The sequence below is a fragment of the Atheta coriaria genome, unplaced genomic scaffold (assembly GCF_025399875.1).
Source record: "Atheta coriaria isolate IRGN ID8LTWV9N9 unplaced genomic scaffold, Caltech_Dcor_3.1 hic_scaffold_3_pilon, whole genome shotgun sequence".
NCBI classification, from domain to species: Eukaryota; Metazoa; Arthropoda; class Insecta; order Coleoptera; family Staphylinidae; genus Dalotia; species Dalotia coriaria.
In genome coordinates, this window is record NW_027045445.1 from 8,084,412 (window position 1) to 8,106,808 (window position 22,397).

At 31.8% G+C, this 22,397-nt stretch overlaps 3 protein-coding genes across 3 annotated transcripts; 1 reads left to right on the top strand and 2 right to left on the bottom strand.

The window, feature by feature from the left end:
* Positions 1-145: 145 nt before the first annotated feature.
* LOC135804170 (SEC14-like protein 2) lies at positions 146-21,060 on the top strand. The gene is made up of 10 exons (XM_065317960.1): positions 146-584; positions 18,582-18,651; positions 18,963-19,006; positions 19,116-19,236; positions 19,402-19,593; positions 19,655-19,735; positions 19,819-20,018; positions 20,096-20,241; positions 20,302-20,456; positions 20,537-21,060. The coding sequence occupies exons 1-10, from the start codon at positions 516-518 to the stop codon at positions 20,656-20,658; spliced, it is 1,200 nt and encodes a 399-aa protein (XP_065174032.1). The 5' UTR covers positions 146-515; the 3' UTR covers positions 20,659-21,060.
* gudu (Armadillo repeat-containing protein gudu) lies at positions 15,850-18,345 on the bottom strand. The gene is made up of 6 exons (XM_065299546.1): positions 17,955-18,345; positions 17,437-17,894; positions 17,021-17,384; positions 16,676-16,963; positions 16,296-16,618; positions 15,850-16,232 (listed from the first exon to the last, which is right to left on the bottom strand). The coding sequence occupies exons 1-6, from the start codon at positions 18,237-18,239 to the stop codon at positions 15,911-15,913; spliced, it is 2,040 nt and encodes a 679-aa protein (XP_065155618.1). The 5' UTR covers positions 18,240-18,345; the 3' UTR covers positions 15,850-15,910.
* On the bottom strand, positions 20,936-22,303 carry LOC135804172 (thioredoxin domain-containing protein 17-like). The gene is made up of 3 exons (XM_065317962.1): positions 21,949-22,303; positions 21,571-21,755; positions 20,936-21,368 (listed from the first exon to the last, which is right to left on the bottom strand). Exons 2-3 carry the CDS (start codon positions 21,710-21,712, stop codon positions 21,133-21,135), a joined length of 378 nt encoding a protein of 125 aa, XP_065174034.1. The 5' UTR covers positions 21,713-21,755; positions 21,949-22,303; the 3' UTR covers positions 20,936-21,132.
* Positions 22,304-22,397: the final 94 nt, after the last annotated feature.

The following is a 22,397-nucleotide window of genomic DNA, read 5'->3' on the forward strand; positions in this document are numbered from 1 at the left end:
TAATTAAATTCATAAAACCTGCATGTTTTCCCTGTTTTTTTTCTGAATTGTTTATGACTTTATTTAGTAATTTTGGATTTCCCACTCTAACTGTGCAACAAACTAACGAATCGCACCTGTATTAAAGCTGGGCAGACATGCGCTCACCTGCGTTCACCTAGCGTCGGCGTCGTAGCTATTACTCGCTGGCAGTTCGCATCGTTCGCATCGTATAAAATCAAAAGTAACGAACGCGCGGCCGTCACTTCCAATATTATTGTCGCGCGCTGTCAAATTGTAGCGCGTCGAACGACCCGCGTTTAAATCCAAATTCACAGTTACACCGTTAATAATAATAAAGTGCGATATTACAATATTCACATTAAATTAAATTAAATTAAATTAAATACGAATTGATATCAAAGTGTCAACCAGAGTGACATGACAAGTTGATCAACCTCAAAACATTGGCAAACCGAACAATTCGAAAAGTTTTTGTAAGAAAAAGTGCGTTGTGCGTTTGAACCATCAAAAAAATGGATCACAAACTGGAGCGTAAGCAGCGGATAATGCTGGACGACGACCGCAAGTTCGCCTTGATGAAAGTAAGTCACAAAAAGTGCTTAAATTCATACTAAAACGAAAGAAAAAGTTTACGAAATTGTTTTTATACGCATAAACATAAATATAAGTACCATGTTTTTATTTATATGATACATGTATCACAATGCGCAATGCATAGTCGAAAATTTCGCTCTGGAATTTTTTTTCGGAGGCAATTACGAGTAAAGACGTATTACGCACAAACGCGGTGTTAGATTACATTTTATAGAAAGTTATAACCGAATATAAAAATTATATCTTTGGGTGACAGCAAGTATCAAAGTACATAAAAATCAATTTAATTCAAGAAAGGAATACATTTTTGTATTTTTTAATTGTGTGCATTATTTGTTGTGTATTTGCGTGAAACGTGCGGGAAGAAAAAGGAAAAAAATCGTCACGCCTCGCTACGAATTTCGAACTGTAACTTATAATTCGATTCGAAAGCGTCCGGAGTCCGTCGCAGCGTAATTATTATTCTTTTCGTTTAGGATCGCGATTGTGCATTGCATTTACGTGTGCTTCATGCGTTCGTAGCGCATACCGCACGGTTAATCGGAAACATGAATACAAACAATAATAACAAAAAAACAGCGTGTTTGTGTGTAAATAAAATGGTAAAATATGAGATTTTACCAAGCGCATGGAAGGTAATGGTTATGCTTTGTATTGTTGAATTTAATATGAAAGACTAGCTGTTGCCCGCGACTTCGTTCCCGCAGTGTTTAATAAAAATGTAATTCATTTTTACTCTCTTGTTCTAGACATATTCGTAGTAAGAGTCAATTCTATCAATAAGATTAGCAATTTTAATTTAAAGAAATTATGCATATAAAGTTTTGTCAATAATGCACTTCAGCGCCCCATCTCGAATTCAACTATTTAACTATAACTATGATTGAATCTCAATGTCAAATTTTATTCGATAGAAAAGAGCTGTTTTGAGGATTTTCCCGGCAATTATTCGAATTTTTCTCACCTTTTAAACCTTCCCTAGACCTCCACGAATAATTCAAGACCAAGATAAGATATATCCGTTGAGCCGTTCTCGAGTTTTAGCGAGACTAACGAACAGCAATTCATTTTTATATATATAGATATATAAACTAGCTCATTGAATGTGTACATGGTGTACATGGTGTAAATGAGTAATTCTTTATTATTTATTATTAAATAATCATTTTGTGATAATTTTGGTATAAATTTTTACTAAATCAATCACTAGATAATTTTCTTGTTTTCTTAATAAGAAATGATAATAATACATGTTAGAGCCATTCATGTGTGAATTATTCTACAATAAGTATGATTAAACTTTCATCTCTTATTTTACACCCTTTCAATTAAATTTTTGGGGTAAAAAGTAGCTTATATTATTCTCCTAGGTCCAAAATTTATTCATACAAAAATTTATCAAAATTGCTCCGGTAGTATATCCGTGAAAACGACACAAACATACAAACTCACTATATTTCTTCGAATATGTAGTAATCCTTTTTGTTAACATCCTGTGTACAATTACAAATTGAATATTTAAATATTTCATTTCCGTCTTGTGTGTAATGATGATTCGAATGTATTCCTCTACTTACCTACACAACTCATTTCGAATACATTTAAATCTCATTATTCGATCGGACATAGATGCAACCGCCGATTGTGGCAATTATTGTTTATAATGTATACGAGTGCACCTTAATATCGTGATGGTTGTGTCATTGTGATGTAAACCATTATTTTGTTGAGTTCTAAGTGGCAGTTTCCACTGCTTTTGTTTAATCATTAAATTAATGATGTTCATGTGTAAATTAGTGTTAATGATTAATTTATAGCAGTTAAAAAGTTCGACTTTTATCATTTCATTTCCATACACGTGTCTTAAATGAACACTGAGTGAGTGGTTTTTGCGATGTTTCAAAATCATCACAATTGCCTTCGTTTTTTTTATTATTATGCGTCTTGCTTTTAGTTTTTAACCTTGATTACTCGTGGTTTTTGATTTTGTTACGTTTTCAACAAAAGCAGTTGTTTAACTTTTTATTTAATAAAATATAAAGTCTATTATATAAAGTCTCAATGTTAATGTTTATATTTGTTTTTAAGAGGTATAATTTTATGGTAACGGTTGCAAAATTAAAGATTTTTTCTTTATTTCTGTAGAATTGGTTGCCTATACCATAAATTTAATTGATTATATTTAATACTAGCCTTAAACCGCGGCTTCGCTCGCGAATATCTAAAATAATGAAGTTGCATCCGTACGCGTCTGTAGTCACAGAAGAAGTAACAATGAAGTAGAATGACGGGTAGTTTAAAATGGCTGAAAGTAGGGGAGAGGGGGCCAAAGTGGGCCCCATAAGCGAAAAAAGGGGATTTGTTTACCTTTTTTCACTCGTTACCCTATTTTTTGCATCCTTGTTCAGTATTCAATATTAATAAGCCGTGTCTATCAAAATAAAAAAAAAATCAGAATATGGGGCAAGTGGGCCCCCGTCCATAAAAATTTTGCTATTACCTTTGTATCCATTTTTTTGCTTATATATATTTTTTTTTCATTTCTTACTTCGAATTTGTTAATGGAGTTATTTTCCCCTCTTATTTATCAAAAATTTTAGGGGGCCCACTTTGCCCCTCAATTTTTTAAGCCACCTGAATTTCAGGGGCCCACTTTGCCCCCTTCCCCTATAGTCTATGGAAGTATAGTGTACAGTCTCCATAGTGTAGTCAATTGGATTTGATGTTGACGTAGCTGTCGGTAATACAGTGTGATAATGCAGTGTGATGGTACTATAGTACTTAGGTTTGAGCTTCATTGCTAGAATGCTAGATGGCGTTAAAGTAGTCAAATAGCCAGATGCAGAGGTATTATTGGCTAAACAATTTCTTTATTTTATTAAAAAAAAAAAAATTATTAAATAAAAAGTAGCCTATAACCATTCGGGGACCACTAAGAATATGTGTACAAATTTTCATGATGGTCTGTTAAGTAGTTTTTGCGTGAAAGTGTAACAAACATCAGGACTTTCGCATTTATAATATTAGTAGGGATTTATATATTTAATTGATAATATAGTTAATATTGTACACAATAAAATGCAGTAAATGCTGTATTATTTTGTCCATCAGCCTTGGAATTTGAAGATTTTTTGCTGTTAAAGAATATTTTTCTTTATTTTATGTGCATTAATGGATTTATTCTTCATTTTCAATTCATTTCCGCATTTAAAATACTCAAAAACAATCATTTCTTTTGTTTATAACAGAATAAAAGTATCATATTAATGTCATGGAACATTTGAGAAGTGTGAAATGGTCAATAAGTACTCTTATAATTGCCTATCAACATTGGAAATAATGATTTCCCTCAGCGCGTCTGACGCGTATAAATTCTGCAATCATTACCGATTATGTCGGAATACGCGGAAATTGGTACCAGTAAAAACAATTCCACTGTAAACAGGTAACATAGTAATTATAGGCATTTAATTTGCTAAATGTGTGCACGCAAGGTACGCAATATTTTAATTGCTGTGTTGATTGCATGTGTTGATTGTCGCAATATTGAAATCATAAACGTGATGAGAAATAAAATTCTGTTTTTATATGATTTTATTAATAGGAAGAAAAAAAAATGAATACCAAGTTAAATTATCCGTAATTCTGCATTTCTTAATATAATTTAACAAAAAGAAACTAAATTATTATGAAGAATATAAAGGTATAAAGTTGTGGTGTTTTTAAAATTATGTTTACTTGTTTGAAGACGTTGTAAATTACAATAACAACATCAAAATAAACTAATTAATCGTAGAATAATAGTATTTTGTTAAATTTAGAAGCAATGTGCAAATAATGTTATTGCAAACATAAAACTGAAATTCGTAAACAATTTTTTGCAATATATAATGATGTATTAGGTAGGTACTCGTACATGCGTATTAAAAGAAGATATTTATGAAAAAATAACTTGCAAGACTTGTTTAAAACCGGATATTATTGTTGGTAGTCAAAAATAAACCCACAAAGGTGTCCATACTATTTTTTACTGCAATTTCAAGTAAAAATTAGTTATATTTTTCTTGTTTAGTTATAGTTTTTTTTTGTAGTTGATTAAAATATTTGCCCCACCTTTATCTGCTGCGGTAAAGATTAATGATTAATTAAATACATGAAAACATAGTTTAATAAATCATCAAAGGTTAATTAAATTTTGTTTAATTAATTAATAACTAGAACTATGAGTCCAAAATGCAAGAGGTATAAATATTTAGACAAAAAAAGGTTATTATGGATTTCCAAGGTCAAGTTATTAATATAAATAGTATAAATATATTCAGTACATTTTTATAGGTTAAAAAAATAAACCCATCGTTTATAAAAATCATGCAATCAATTGTTGTTTTGATTGTATCTACTCGTATGTTACTAACTTTGTAATACTAAGTACCATAAGTACATACTTGAACTAGTTAAAAATAATTTTAAGATTAAAGTTTCAATTATTTTGTTTTGTTCATTGCCCTATTTAAAATGCTTATCATTTATTCATAGATATTTGTCAATACAATTGAAAATGAAAAGGTTTAAGTACTTTAGTCACGGCCTTGACCGCTCGTGTTTAAAGAATCACTTTTTGTGTCTTAAAACAGTAAAAAACAGGCGCTTTAAAGATGGAAGTAGAAAAATGTTATTAAAAGTATAATAATTAATGCAAAACTTTGTTTTTTTATTTAATTGCCCCATAATAAAATTAAAAGTAGAAAAATATTATTTTGCACATTGAAATATGAATTCTGTTATTCACCATTTCATCCCAGACGAAAACAACAACTAAAAAAATTATATTTATGAAGTAACCGACAACAGATTGCAATCGAAGAGTTTTAAATGTCAATAATCATAATTACTTTAACTGCATGATTGTATACACATTACACATGGACAAAGTATGCACAAGAACAGGTACAACTAGTTCATTGTCAGCAGTAATTACACAACTTTGATCTCGCCAGTAAGTCGCCCAGTAATGAGTAATTTGACTGACAGATTCTTAACATTTAGTGATCTGTGAAAGTCATCAAAACGTTTTAACTCAATACAACTGATTCATCGTTGACAAAATTATACCAATGATAAAAATCCCTACTAATATTATAAATGCGAACGTCCTGATGTTTGTTACACTTTCACGCAAAAACTACTGAACAGATCATCATGAAAATTTGTACACACATTCTTAGTGGTCCCCGAATGGTTATAGGCTACTTTTTTTTATATTATTTTTTAAATAAAATAAAGAAATTGTTTAGCCAATAATACCTCTGCATCTGGCTATTTGACTACTTTAACGCCATCTAGCATTCCAGCAATGAAGCTCAAACCTAAGTACTATAGTACCATCACACTGTATTATCACACTGTATTACCGACAGCTACGTCAACATCAAATCCAATTGACTACACTATGGAGACTGTACACTATACTTCCATAGACTATACTTTCAGCCATTTTAAACTACCCGCCATTCTACTTCATTGTTACTTCTTCTGTGACTACAGACGCGTACGGAAGCAACTTCATTATTTTAGATATTCGCGAGCGAAGCCAAGGGTTAAAGCTAGTAACTTATATATCATGTAGAATAATGTTGACAGATGCAGTAAAAGAAACAATCACTTAATCTTGCTTTACGATCATGTTACGGCAATAAAATACAAAATTGTAATAAAAAACCGAAATAAAATAATTACAATCATTATAAATTGTAATTACACGCCATTTGTTAATTAATTATTTATTGCACAGTTTAATAACTTTTTTGACTTGGCAATTCTGCGACTTTGCATCGTGATCGTAAAAAAGTGAAAACACTTGATTAACGCACATATTCTAATATAACTAGCAAAATTAACTTATGCAACCAAAATTACAAGACGAATAAAAGAAACAACACATAAGTGTACTTTACTTACTTCCGAAAGCATCCAAAAATGGATATATACAAAACGGATGTGACATAATGATAATTCGGTATTTTGTATTCCGTCTGTGATGAGGAACGTTTTGGTGCCGAAATGTTTTGATTAAATTACACACAAACACTTTCGGTTTTTTTCACCGCGCTCACAAACACACACACTGAGTAACTAACTAAAAATTGAAACTAGCAAAGAAAGCGTCAGACTACCGAATGTTTGCATGATTCATGAACCACAAAATTTCTCTTTCTTTCACAGCGAAATTAAATTTGAATTTTTCATTTCTCGTATATGAGTATTAACCTAGGTTTGTCATGGACGTCGGAAAAAAAAAACTGGTTTGGTTTCCAACTCGATGGATTTGATTTGATACTTAGAAACATTACATTATTATGGTGTATTAGATACACTAAACACATAAATAGTTTATTAATTTGTTAAATTCCCAGGTATTTCGTATTATTTCATCATTACGACGACATTTTTGACGATTTAATTGCTGCCAGTTGCTAATTGCTTTTAAATTAAACTTGAAGTATTTATTGAGTGATATCTATATATTTATATATTTATTTTACTAATTTATATTGCGTACATGGTTAGTATTAATGATTTATTTCTTTAGTTGAGTGTATAAAGTGGTATTGTCAATAGAAACGTGTGATTTGCAAATAATGAAGTAGTTATTTGCCAAATTGTTACGAAAATGTTGAATAAACAAGAAAATCAGCAATAGGAAAATGGCTGCGTTGGTAAAACGATTAATTCACATTAATTCATTCATTTGACTCATGAAGTGATAATTTTAGTTCTTTAATATAATTTATTTTAATCATTCTAAAAATCAAATGCCAAAAAAACAAGAAATTTCACTTATCGATTTTAAAATTTATAAATTCAAGTCAAATTCAAATTTTATTTATTTGCAAATATAATATGTGCTAATATTTGACTGTAAATTGAATTATTTTGCAAGTTTTAATGCGAAATTTGTAATAAATTAATATTTAATCGAATTTAATATTTGTTTTGCTTTTATCTGAGTTTGTTGAAAAGTTCTCTATAACGATGAATGTATAAGAAGATTACGAGTAGAAGATTATGGCTAGGCGACGTGATGAATGGCTGATAATTAATTTAAATTAAAATATGTGTGTTAATATGGACGTGATGAAATAGAATGCAAATTAAAGGCACGCGCGAAACTTGTGTCATCATATTCGTAGATAAAAAAAAATGTAAATGTTTGACATCTGATATAATGTGCTATTCAGTGCCATATTAAATTCCATTAAATGATATGTGTTTAATTGATTGAGATCGTTTATGTTAATATGTACGAATTTAAATTATAGTCACACTTTATAATACTAAATACTGTATTACTACATTCATTAGAATTTCATGGAAATAAAAAAAATCATTTTAATTTTCCTGACAAATTTAGTTTTAGCTTTCTTCGTTTAAACAATACATCGTACATTATGTATAATAATGTTCTTCCTATTGGATAATAATTAAGTATTGATTTGAGCGGAATTCTACTTGAAAATGAAGAAAAGATTTTATTTACGTGGAATAAATCATATAAACATTAACATAAATTATAAGGCAAATTTTGCTTTCATGTTGATGATTGTAAATGTTGATGAATGTTAAAAAGTAAAAAAGTAGGCAGAGATTTCATAATATTAACAGAAGCAACAAGATGTCATGTTAACAAATATACACAACAAACACAAATTAGACAAATTAATAAAAAGAGCAACTTTAGAAGAAAATGGTAGCAATTGTTGAATGAAAAATATTGATACTGCTGTAATTTTATCTTTTACTTTTAAAATATTAGTTAAATATTAATTTTTTATGATTTAAATTTTAACTTACTGTTATCTACTGACATATGCACAACAGACATTTTTTTAATGAAATTGTGGCTAATTAAATTTATTTAATTAATTAATTAGTCGTCTGGAATTTCTTATTATGTGCAATATTTATATAATTGTAAATTCAATTAAAATTATTGCAGCAATAATTAATGTTTCCGTTCAGCAATAAAAAGTTAAATTCATTAAAAAATTAGAAATTGATTTGAAATAATTCTAGACGCAATTTGATAATAATTTGCTGCTAAGAATAAATTATAGCAAAGATCAATTTTAGTTATTGCGCGGAAATTCCCATCTTAAGTGTAAAACTGTGATTGCTTAATTATATATGCTATCATTTTAATGTAAATTCAACCACAACTTTTAAACTTTTGTATTCCTTTACTCGGACTTCTCCGACATAGTTGTGATATAACAATGAGCAATAACCAATCACAAAAACAATAAAGTGTAAAAAATTCGGAGCTCAACGCATGATGAGTTAACACAAAAAAAACGCAAAACGCACGTAGTTCATTTTTCGGTTGGACGCTCATAAATAATTTCCTTTGTTCACTATTTCCTAGCCGCCTACAGCCATATTATACGAGTAGCAAAATATCTATCAAAACCAATACGCATTGAAACAAAACGAATAATGCTGAATGTTGAATGTTGAATGTTGAAATGTTTGTAATCAAATCGTGGAAATTGTATATAAAACCACATCTATTTCAAATCCGGAGCCAACTACTACTAATAGGCGTACATATATTATAAATAACAATGTTAATTTAGTGTTTTCTTTAAAAAGTTGATTACCAATTAAATCTGTGTGCAATAAATGGTGTGTTGCGTTATTAGCAGGTTCACGCTGCGTAAAGATTGCAAATTTATTTCAATTATTGCTGATTTACCGCGGTTATTTCTACAAACGCATTAATTAATTTGTGTTTGTGTAAATTGTAAGAATATTAATTGTTTAAAAGTAATAATACAAGTGCAATTAAAAATATCAAAGCTGTAGTATGCAGTAATAATTGCAGTAGTGCCATATTTTATATGATCATCTATAAAAGCGGAGCATTTTGGATAGAAATTGAATTTCACTTTTAAATTTCAATTGTTTAAATTCCCTAGAAACTAGTCGAATGTGATTGATGTGATCCGTTGACTTTCAGACCTTTCGAACCAATAACCCAATAAACTCACTCTGAATTAAACGAACTGCATTAATCTGTGCATTAGTATGCAGTGACATGCGTTTAATATGCAGTAAATCTTAAATCATAATTAATTAGCTCTGTTTATTCATGTTGGGCATAAATCTGACTTGATGCAGATGTGCATTAAACCTACTCATATAAATAAATACTCAAGACGTATTAATTATTGTAATTTTCAGACATATCCAAGTCAATTATCTTAACTTACCATTCTAATCGATATAATCATTAAGTGAATTTGTGGTTTATAGGTAAATTGTGCGAGTTCAGGTTAAACATATTAAATAGCATATGTTTTGTTGTTTATGAAAGTAAATCAATTTTTATGTATTTTTTGCATTTGAGGTTAATAATATCACTTTCATAATGTGTCCTTTTACTTATAATCAGTTTAGTTAAAAAGAAAAATTGCGTTATTTCTATAAATCTTACATTTTTGTCTTTTGAAAGGCAAACTAACCTTATAACCTCACTTTTACGAGCTTATTTTGACAGGTAACCAGCAAAATTCTAAAAATTAACCTCAAAACCAGTAAAATATCAAAAATTCACTTTGTATAATATTGTAGCCTTTATATTTTATTATTTCTCAATTTCATATAAAATAGGCAGGTAATAAACACCTATTTTTCACTTTTTCTGTTTTTACTTAATATTCCATTATTATTATTATCTTTATTGTTATGGATGGCTTAACGCGACGTGTCATAGCAGTAATAACCGTTGTATATGCTGACCTTTGGCTTTATGTCTGCTCTTTTTGTGATTTGCTAATTATCTGTTTATGATTCTTGTGTGTCTCTCATATTTCAACAAGTCTGGTATTTTATAAATGTCGCAAACGTTGCAAAAGATGCAAATACACCTTTTAACAGAAACAGTTCACAAAAACACACACTGCCACAATATACACATAATATAAAATATTTTTATTTTTAAAGTAAACCAATCACATAATAAATATCATCTGACGAAATTTTGACCATTTTGTTTATTATATTTGTGGAGTGTCAGGTGGGTTTATCAAGGATTTATGGATTGAAAATGTGTGGTTAATTTGCAATAATAATAAATTTGAAATAACTTGAAGTAATTTGTGATACGCATTAAACAAACGATAAATTTCATTTCGTCACATCAAACGTAGAAATTTAATTTTGTGTTGAAATCTGTAAAATGGACATTTCTAATGTGTAGTCGGTAATAATTTCAAATGTGTGCAATATCTATGTGAATAGTAATTGTATAATTAATTTTTCTCATAAATTCACTAAAGTAAATAAATATCAAACAATTTTCTATTGAAGTAGGATTTAATTACTATTTTTTGAAGAAAACAAACAAAAATAAATATTATTCACTTGTGGAAAAAGTGATTGTCAGTGGTATTACAATTGCAATGCAGTAATGCTGTCAAAGTTGCCTATACTCGAGTAAATTCCAATTTTACAACGCTGCTTTTACAAAAATCGTTTTTAAGCAACATTTATAAAATTAACGCCATCTCTGATACAATTATTTAGCTATAGCATTGATTGAATTTCTATACCAACTTTCATCCCTTACATAACACCCTTGAGACGGAGACAAACCCATCAAATCATAAATCATCAAAATCTGTTCATCCGTTCTTGAGTTATACATGCTGTAACTAACAAAATATTTTTGTTTTCCTTTTTTAACCTTAATTAAGTACTCAAATATAAAATTAAATCAACCGCTACTATTTTCCATATTTTGTGATAAGTCTCACATAGAAATACATCAGCTGCACATTTTAATTATTATTTTAAATACTTATAAATGCAATACTATGCGCAAAAGTTTATAGCTGTTAACATTCACGACGAAGGCACGGCGAAGGCGACCGCGTGCGTGGATTGTGCAAAAATTCCACACAGTTGCCCAATATTATCTCCACTGCGCCTGTTGTGTTGTCTAGATAAACATATCTCTGCATTTATCGTGCTTCTTTGAGGTTGCAGCGGTTCGACACGCGCACGCACGAATAAAATGCATTTGCACTTGTTAATGCGACTAATCCTACTTGCCGACACACAACCAATGTTGTCATATTGCACAAGCGACTCGCATTTGACCTACAAGCTAATATGGCTACAACTATTCACTCCTCATGAAAACAGAAACTTGAAAATGTTGTACACACATAATTATGATCATAATAATAGCAAACAATTTATGTCAATGGTATGATAAGTATAGGCAACCAAATATACACGCATAGAGTAATATAGATCAATTTTACACCATTAGCGAAAAATATTTCAATAAAAACACTCAGAAATTTGTGCCATGTGAATAAATTACCTCTGTGTTTATGCGAAACGTGAAATGTGAGGTGATGAATGAAATTAATGCAAATGTAGGTGAGAAAAAGTGTTCGGAAACCTTGACTTAATTTCACTTTACGAATTACGCACATGCCCACAACACAACAGCCGAATTCAGTGAAGAATAAGATCAATCAAGAAGAAGTAAAAGTCTAGAATTATAAACTTTGCATTCAGACATTCACACAGATCATATATAAACGATGGTAACCTATAACAAAAGATTGAATTAAAGATTAATTGATTTGAAACACTGATAGTGATAATTGAATATATTTGACGTCTTATTTATAAAGTTAATTTACGTAGATGTTTAATTAATTGCGTTGAGATTTCTTTTTCATTTCATTTACGCATTTCGATTGCAACATTTAGCATTCGCATTGAATGGAGTCTTAATTAAAGCAATCGCAAGATTTTTAATCCAATCCATCCTGGCTGGACCTAGACCGTAAATTAATAAAAATGTTTTTCAATTTTCGGCGCGGTAATGAATGATTATTACGAGATATGTTGTAGCGTTATTTATTGCTTTGCTTGCGGCCACGTAATTTAATATCAATACTTACCTCTGCCCGCCTATCACACACAGTTATTAATTTTGTTAGGTTTCATTTTGGTGTATGATACGTTTTAGACATTTATTTTAGGTTAGGTTTGTTGATTTTGGACATCGTTATATCGGCTACCAAGTATACACATCATGCATATAAATTATAGTTTTGGAAATGCGTATTATGTTGTAATATAAGAAGAAAAATGTGTTTTAAGCATTCCTGAATTTGATTAATAACATTAATAACATTATATGTAACATTATTGATCTAAACGAAGCATATTAATATTGAGATTTATTCGCTACTAATATTATAAATGCTAAAGTCCTGATGTTTGTTACACTTTCACGCAAAAACTACTTACCCCGAATGGTTATAGGCTACCTTTTTTTTAAATAAAAAAAATTACTTTTTAAATAAAATAAAGAAATAGTTTAGCCAATAATACCTCTGCATCTGGCTTTTTGACTACTTTAATGCCATCTAGCATTCCAGCAATGAAGCTTAAATCTAAGTACTATAGTACCATCACACTGTATTATCACACTGTATTACCGACAGCTACGTCAACATCAAATCCAATTGCCTACACTATGGAGACTGTACACTATACTTCCATAGACTATACTTTCAGCCATTTTAAACTTCCCGCCATTCTACTTCATTGTTACTTCTTCTGTGACTACAGACGCGTACGGAAGCAACTTCATTATTTTAGATATTCGCGAGCGAAGCCAAGGGTTAAAGCTAGTAAGGTTATAAAAATGACCGCTAGAGGCACGATTTATGACAGAGATCATATACATCCATATTAAACAAGTAAAATTCATTATAAATGTTAGAAAAGTATTAACTACAGTTTATAATGACTGTGTTGTTTTTAAAAATCAATTTTAACGCAATAGCAAATGTCATTGTTAACGATATTCTTGACTGATTCATAGTTTACAATAAAACAATAAAATGGAAAGCAGGAAATGTACGATAATAATTTGGAAAGCAATAATTCACTTTTATTACGTGTAAAACAATACGTATATTACATAAAACTTCATATTAATAAATCACGATTCGGCAAGACTACAAAAAGAACACGCAGCGAACAGTGAACAGAAGATTAAATGATAACTTATAATATGTCATGTCCACACTCAATTAGTCAACAATATATCGCCGTTTGTGGTTGGGTTTTGTGCTTCGACAATTCACTTTATATTCGAATAATGTATTCGGAGAATATAATGCGTGGGTTGATCTTTACATAAATTTTAAATGATTTGGACAAATGATTGGGCCACTGAATTGGATATTACTACGTTTAGGATTTTGTATTATAACTTTTGCATTTTAAGTCATAGAAATTTGCTCGCACATCACTGAGCAGCAATTTCCACCCCGTGACTAAAACCCGTAACTAAAGAACTTTAGTTACAGCTTTAGCCACGTCCGTGTTTAAAATACCACTTTTGAGTCTATAAATCGTGGAAAAACTGGCGTTTTATAGATCGAAGTTGAAAAACAACTTTTATACAATGATTCCAACCAGCAACGTAATGAATACTAAAAACTTCTGTGTCATAAGAACAACCATAAAATTAATTATTTAAAAATTCTTTAAAGCATATTAAACAAATACTAAACATTTTTTTACCTAAATTACCTACTTTTAGTTAATTTGTTGATTACCACATACTATCAACTTGTTTAAAATTCTTGCTGAATGTCCAAAGACATAAAATGCACATTAACCTCAAGACCCATACTCTTGAACCATAAAACTTACACTTTTAATAATTTTAAGTATTGAATTAATAATTGACACCATTTGTTAATAACAATCCGTCACTTTTTCACTTTCAACTTACAATTAAAATTTATCGAATCTATTCTTCACTAAAAACATTAATCATCAACTTATCCAAATTCCATTATCTCTTTGATAAATTATTAAAATCATTAATAGATTTGTACATTTTGCTCAATGCCTGATTTCATGGACATACATCATCAATAATAACATTTATCATTATGATAAAGTGTTATTATTTAATGTTGATGTCAGAGTATTTCAATAGAGTAGGTAAGGTACAAGGTAAACATATATTAAACATGAATATTCGCATTCAACAGATGCGTCTTTCAGCTTCTTTATTCTCTCTCGTAAATGTAAAAGTGGCACTGTGTAGAATGGAACATAATCAGGTGTCACGCTGGCCGGCGACACACATTCATCATAATATAAATTTACGAATCAATTTCGGTGGGTCAATGATGCTTAATGTTCATTCGGGCATTCGATTGCATTACGCAAGAACAACAATCTTAAACAGCACGGATTAACATGGTTATAAATCATTATCTAAATCGAAATGAGTGGCTTCGAGCATTTCGTTATGGTGTTTCAATAAAACAAACATCTTTTGCTTCATTTTTGACGTTTACACGGTGTAAAACATTGGAATTATGATAAAAATTACAATAATTATCAATATGTGATTATTAATAATTTTGTACTAATATTATTGTACTAATTTTATAATTGTATTCGTTTTGTTGAGTAGAAAGAAAACATAACCTACAAAGAATCTATTTAACCTACAAATCACAAGAAAACAATTAGATAATGCTAATATATCCTAAGTAATATTAAAAATGCGAATGTAAGTTTCTTTGTATGTTTGTGACGCTTTCACGCATAAACTACTGAACGCATTTTGACAAATTTTGGTTTTAAGCTAGTTTAGCCATTGGAGAAGCAAATAGGCAACTTTTTGTACTGAAAATATAACATACAGGGTGTGAAATATGAGATGAAAGTTAATATAGAGATTTAATCACAGTTTTTGTTACATAATTCACACCCAGATGGCGCCAAAGTCTATTATTAGCATTTCTCATTTTTTTTCAATTAAAATTCAATAGTTTCATTGAAATCTACTCAAATAATCAAAACATGCAAAATAAATTGAATAATAAAAACAAAGCACTCATAAACTCACTTTTTACCAACTGGTTTGTCCTGATATTCACCTCTTACTCGTAAATACAACCTCATTAACTCATGTCCTCGTGAATCGCCAATAATCCCCGACGCCAATCTCATACGTATAATTCTGTAGACATAAGCAAATGGATAATGTTAGCCTTAGCACCATCATTAATTGCATCTAATACTCATGACTCATTTATCTACAAAACTCTCCAAAACATTCAAGTGCGTGTGGTTTCTTTTTCAATAACCACTTCATCATCAAATGTCAATATTAATCAAACAAAGCCACAATGACACTCAAGGTCATTTCTATTAAACAAATCTCATTAATCTTTAAACTGCACATCGATAATTAAATTTCTTTCGCTGGTAAAAGTTGTTCTCCTTCTTCAGTGGTAGTACTCTCCGGAGGTTGACCACGCGTGATCAAATGATAAGTTTCAGCCTCCAAAGCTAATCTTCTAATATTAGCCAGGCATCCAGCGCATGCTTCCTGTAACTCACGGTCTTCAGACGCAACCGATCGTAGTAAAAATGGCACCACTCCGCATTCATGCATCGTGATACAATTAAACGAATTCTTTGATAGGTAATACAAAGCAACTGCGGTGTTGCGATGTGTGTTGACATCATTAGATGCCATGTAGCCTACAAGGTGGGTTATGGCACCTAATCTGTAAAATAATTTAGTATTAAAGTAACGCCATCTATGTGTGTCAATTTGTATGTTTGGTTACCTGCCAAACATTTTACAATTCGATCCCCATGAACAACAATACGCAATAGCACGTGCCAAATGTTCACGGAGCAACTTATCATCGGTTGTGACAAGGTTAACTAATAATTTAACAACGCCATGGTCAGTAATTACGCCTAGATTCTCTCTGTCTTGAGCTACCTCTGCTAATGCAGCACAGCAACATGCCAGAACCGTTGTATTTGTACTTTTTAGTAGATTTACAATCAATTCCAAGCCACCGACAAAACTACGCACCATTTCACCGGAATCTAGAGCGTATTTTATGCACGGTACCAAAGACCAACATGCGTTTGCTTGTACCTTAAAAAATTATAGGTTAGTTTTTTGTTTTGAGGTTTTTTGGGGATTTTTACTTACAATTGGATGTGGATTTTTTAATAATGACCAAATTAAGCGTACTCCATCTAATTCTTCGATGATACGCATGGAATCTTCATCGTTTGCTGATTCTCGAAGCACCATTGACACGTTTTCTAATAATGGCGGATATGTATAGTTTAGTAAATTCACCAACAGAGGGATTCCGCCGCAGCGTAACAAAACCGAACGGTTCTCTTCGTGACGCATTAATTCAGACAATGCACCGACTGAATTTGATAAAACTTCTTCACGCTCATCAACGTTTTCTAACAATTGAACTAAAATCTATACAAAATAATTTTTAAATCAAAAAAATTAAAATAAAAGAAAATAATGTGTTACTTCAACGGTTTTAAGTTGATTAAACCGATCGACATTCTCCGGACTAATGGCGGACTTCCAGATGGCGCCTGTAACAGCCGCTAGTAGATTCTTATCCTCCCGACAGGTGGCGTCGTTTGCCATGGCTACCAATGGATCTAAACCACCCGCTTGACGCACCATATCTCTTGTAATAGCATCTTCTGAACATTTGAAGATAATCTCAGCGCAATACCGCCTTAATTGAGGCTCATCTTGATTACTCAAGTGTTTAACAATGTCTTTTATCATTCCTTCGGTTTGTATCGCTAGTTGATAGCTTGGATCATGCGCACAACGCGCTATTATACCCACTGAGGGTATTATTACGTCCATATGAACACAACTTAAAAAATTTATTCATTTTTTAATGTTAAACAAAATAAGTATAAACTTACCATAATAATTTGGAGATTAAAGCAATAATACCTGCTTTCATCATGACAAGAATATTCTTATCGCTTTGCGCAGTGGACCAAAGCGCACGCGCAGCTGCCCTAACCACACCCAAAGCATCCTGCGCTTCGCGAGTTAATTCATCAAAAGGCGTCATCAATACACTTTCGCTCACGTCTAACAAATCAGCCAACATCGGAATACCTTCGTATTTTCGAACGTGTTTCCGCGCTTTTCTTATCTGCGCTAAATTAAACAAAGTTTCACCAACCAACATCTGCAAATCTTTTGCTGGGATAATCAAATTGTTAAGCAGTAGCTTAACTCCGCCCAAATCAGTAATGCATCGTTTAATTTCTAGATTCTGTGATAATTCTTTTAGGACATTCAGTGCGCCTAGTTTGCATTGAATGTCTTCTGTATCAAGAAGATTTACTAGTATTTCTAGGCCACCCACATCCTTGAAATAATAAATAAGTAGTTTTAAGGTTATATTTTTAGGTTATGATGAAGTTTTTACCTGAATAGCGCTTTGATTGATAAGATCGCAAAGGTTATGATCTTTTAAGCAGCATAATGAGATGACTGTGGCTGTTTGGTTGCCTGCTTTCATGTATTTAACCAATTTTTGAATATGCCAGTATTCTGGTGGTAAATCCGCTCGGATGAGAGGAATTTTTTCTTCTTCTGATGATGAAGAGCCTTGGCTTGAGTCTTCATTGTCTGATATTTCTTCAACGATCACTTCTTGCGGTCCGAGGGGTTTTTGTGTTGCGCTTAACTCACGTTGAAATGTTTCCGACATTTTGGTTTTGATCCCAACTGAATTTTATACTTTAAAAAAGATTTATAAATGCGTATGATTATAAAATTGTATATATTTGTTAAGTCAGTGTAGAATATTGTTTGATATGTCAATAATGACAAATTAAACAAATTAAAACAAAAACTAATTTAAAGAAGTAAAAACCATGTTTATTAGGTTGCATATGTCATCTACATATGTATAAAAATGTAATGCAACTAAAATTGCATATATTACTGATAAAATCGACACATACTAAGCCTTGAACAAGAAGTTATAAATGTTTTGTATATTTGGTTGCCTATATATGCTTAGTTAGTAATAACAATTTGTTTTTTGCAGTTCCGGCGTAATCTTCACGATATCCTGAAGCCGCACCACGACGATGCGTTCCTTTTGCGTTGGCTGCGCGGTAATTGGACTTTTATTAGTTATTACTTACTCGTTACTTATTTATTATATATTTCGCGTCCGCGTCACGCTAGCGCATACAAAAAAATATCATTGTGCAATCGCTCAATTAGAAAGCAAGTGCCATTAAAACTCTTTCTTTCTTGCCTTCCTTTTTTTGTGGATCACACATTTGAAACTTGTGTGATACGTGCTCAACCACTGACATTACACTCTACGTACACTCGATTCGTACTGCATTCATTTCCTTTTCATAATTATATGAATATTACATTGAGCATATTGTAATTATTATTGGTTTCTTTTTTCAAGCGAGGAGTTGGAATGTCGAGAATGCCGAAAAAATGTTTAGAGAGGTATGGTTATGCTATTAAATATTTGTTTAAAGTTTTAATTGGTTATTTAAGAATAATATGCGTTTGTTTTGTATTCAAGTTTGTTAATTAGTGTTTATTATGATTTTAGTCGATGAATTGGAGACAACAATGGGGAGTTGACGGATATCTACGTACATGGCAACCAGGAGAAGTCATGGACAAATATATTGCGTACGGAGTGATTGGAACTGATCCAGAAGGGTGTCCAAGTAAGTAAAAAATAAGAAAATATCTAAAAACCGTCAATTTCAACTTCTATTTAGTATTGTGGGTTGCCTACTCGGTATACATAGTCTATCATGTAACTTGTGTGGCCGTTATTTTTGGTTATGTATAATTAGTCAATTAGAGCACAATTTTTTTTTGTTTTTTAGTTGCAATTATCCCAATTAAAGGCGTGGATATTGTTGGTATTCTACATTCAGTGAGCCGTCATGACTTCATCAGGTTCGCCATTAATGTCTTGGAAACCACCCTGGAAAAAGCCGCAAAACGTGGACAACACGAAATTGTTGTCATTTTTGATATGGAAGGCTTCCAACTACGACCATACGCATGGCGACCAGGTAAAAACGCACCAAACAAACTCAATTTAATAAAAATTAATTCGTAATAACTGATTTTTAGCTACACAACTTGTCATTTCCATGATACAAATGTACGAAGCCAATTATCCAGAGTCATTGAAAGCTTGCTTCGTAATAAACGGTAAGTTTTACTACAAATTACTAATCAAAATGGTTTCTCCTCAAAACTAGTGACATTTTATATGGTAAATTTTGTATTATTAGCACCAAGAGTATTTGCCTTTGCATTCAACGTGATTAAACCCTTTTTGGACGAATACACAATCAGCAAGATCAGCGTTTTCAAATCAGACCCGAGAAAATACCAGAAAGCAATGAAAGAGTGTATTCCAGATGATCAACTTCCGGTGCACTATGGCGGAACAATGGTAGATCCTGATGGTGATCCAAAATGTCCCTCTAAGGTTAGTTAAAACGGTTAAAACCCAAAACAACTACTACCGCCACCTAATCAACATAAACTAAACTAATATATTTTAAGATTAATTACGGCGGTACAGTACCCAAGAGTTTCTACAAAAAGAACTTCGAACAAGACAAAAAACGTGACTACACCGATACAAGCGTAAAAAGTGGTGGAAAGATTGTTCTAGACTTCAACGCACCCGAAGAGGGATGTTACCTTAAGTAAGACATCCGCCATTTTGTATACTTACTCAAAATACTACAATTTTAATTGTTTTGTAGCTGGGATTTTGTCACCGAAGACCACGACATCAAATTCGGCGTCACCTGCAAGGACGACGCCACCGGACACGTTCACCAGGTGATCAAAGCAATGCGTGTGCCTTCACATCAAGTAGAAGAATCAGGCGCGTTGCAATGCAAACCAAATTACACTTGTACGTACAAAAAACTCACTTTTTCAGCTTCAAACTTCATTTTTCTGTTGAAAATATCGATCAAACATTTTTGCTTTCAGATACGGTGACGTTCGATAACACATACAGTATGTTCAAGAACAAGAAGATCAAATATTCCGTCTACATGACAGAACCAATCACCAAACTGGATATGAGTGTGTTACCAGCGAACGAAGAATAATTATCAACAGAATTTACATTAAAATAAACTATTTACATTAAATAGATTATCCAATCAGCAATCTATAAGGTAAAATAATAAATTTAGAGGTAAACAATAATATTACACCAGGATAAGGTTGGTTATTGTACGTTTTGCTCAAAGATTACACTTAACAAACAGAAAATGGCGGATGTGGAAGCATAAATAAGAAAATACATTATTTTTTATATTTAGGCGTGTTTACGTTTAAATAATGATGAAATATTGGCAACAATTAGTAAAAAAGCATATAAAATTGTAAAATTTCACATAATTCTGTATTTTTCAGCGTTTGTATTCATTATTTTAATTTATATCTAGGCTTAATTGTTTATAAAGTGTTATTAAAACGTTTGCATTTCATATGTTTTGAATCAACAAGTTTTGATTTAGTTTATTTTGGCTGTCATATTATATCAATGACAACTTATTTGTTTGGTCTCTCTGCGTTTATTATTCATCACCAAAAAGCAGCTCCAATAACTCGAACTTTTCGCATTGTTCGCCCTCTAAACGCTCGGGTCCCAACCATTTAGCAAGTGTAGGCAACTGTAACAAGCGCGTGTTCTTATCTAGCCGGAATGGGCAGTTCATATCCTTCCAGGTCGGCCTGTCGCCTACTTCCACGTACACGAAATGCGCATTGGGATTAAGGTACTTCTCCACTGCTGATTTTATATTCGGCCAAGCTAAAAACAGAGCAAAATTAAAGATAAACCAATTTATGTTTTGTGGTTTACTAAAGTTAGTTCAGTTTTGCAACTGTAGATGTCTCTAGTGATACTGAATTTGCTTTTTACGATGAATACGCTGTTTAATAGAGGTAACCCTACTTTATGAGTGTTTTTAAGAGCACTTTTTATGTTCTTTTTAATTTATGTATCTATATACCTTTAACGCAATCGTCACACCAGCTCAAGCCGTTCGCATCTTTCGAACCGCCGTAGTAAACGTACACCTCCTGGTTGCCCTGAAACTCTTTCATCTTTTGCAGGAAGTTTTCATAACCGGCGACGTGATGTTGATGTGGCATTGTAATTTAGTCAGTCTTCTGCACTCTTTCAATTGTTTCAGCACTAAACAAAAACAGAAACGAATCGCACTTTATTGATGTTTGGAACGATCAACACAAAATTTAAACTTGAACGAGTATCACCCACGCCGGCTTTCTAGCAAATAAATGCTTGTAAGCGCGTTAAAATGCGTTTAAAGTGTAATTTTGTTTCGGAATGGAGTGAAGAGGTAAAAGATGGGCGAAGAATAACTAACCTAACGGATTGTTACGGCGGTTACGGCCCGTTTTACAGCACTAGACGACGCTGAAAGTGCACCAGGCTCTCGGGTGAGTTGCGAAGCGTTCGGAGCGTTCAGACGGCGAAGAGGGTCTCGTAAAAAAATGAGTAAAAACGCGGCGCATATAAATCGTAAACCGGTGTAATAAAATCGAAGATGCGTGCCAGCGCACAGCCCCACACATATACACACAGCGCAACTTTATACACCCAACACTTTCACAATTATTTTACTGTCTATACACTCTCAATACTGCTCGTTTTTCAAACACTTTAAACACTGCAGGCTTCTAGTTTTACTTCTATTCTATCAATTCGACGAAATCGACTGCACAGCGACAACTGTTTAATGTTTTCAGTGCTCCTATAACTCCCACTAAAGATAAGCATAAATAAACTAATCACGCGAATTGTTATGGAGTGTTG

Bases quoted from the DNA above. Each gene is read 5' to 3' on its own strand.
- LOC135804170 (XM_065317960.1), top strand. From the start codon at position 516: ATGGATCACAAACTGGAGCGTAAGCAGCGGATAATGCTGGACGACGAC. The intron at 585-18,581 runs GTAAGTCACAAA...TGTTTTTTGCAG, and splicing joins GCAAGTTCGCCTTGATGAAA to TTCCGGCGTAATCTTCACGA. The intron at 19,594-19,654 runs GTAAAAACGCAC...ACTGATTTTTAG, and splicing joins ACCATACGCATGGCGACCAG to CTACACAACTTGTCATTTCC.
- gudu (XM_065299546.1), bottom strand. From the start codon at position 18,239: ATGTCGGAAACATTTCAACGTGAGTTAAGCGCAACACAAAAACCCCTC. The intron at 16,964-17,020 runs GTAACACATTAT...TATTTTGTATAG, and splicing joins ATCAACTTAAAACCGTTGAA to ATTTTAGTTCAATTGTTAGA. The intron at 16,619-16,675 runs GTAAGTAAAAAT...TAATTTTTTAAG, and splicing joins TAAAAAATCCACATCCAATT to GTACAAGCAAACGCATGTTG.
- LOC135804172 (XM_065317962.1), bottom strand. From the start codon at position 21,712: ATGCCACATCAACATCACGTCGCCGGTTATGAAAACTTCCTGCAAAAG. The intron at 21,369-21,570 runs GTATATAGATAC...CTCTGTTTTTAG, and splicing joins GTGTGACGATTGCGTTAAAG to CTTGGCCGAATATAAAATCA.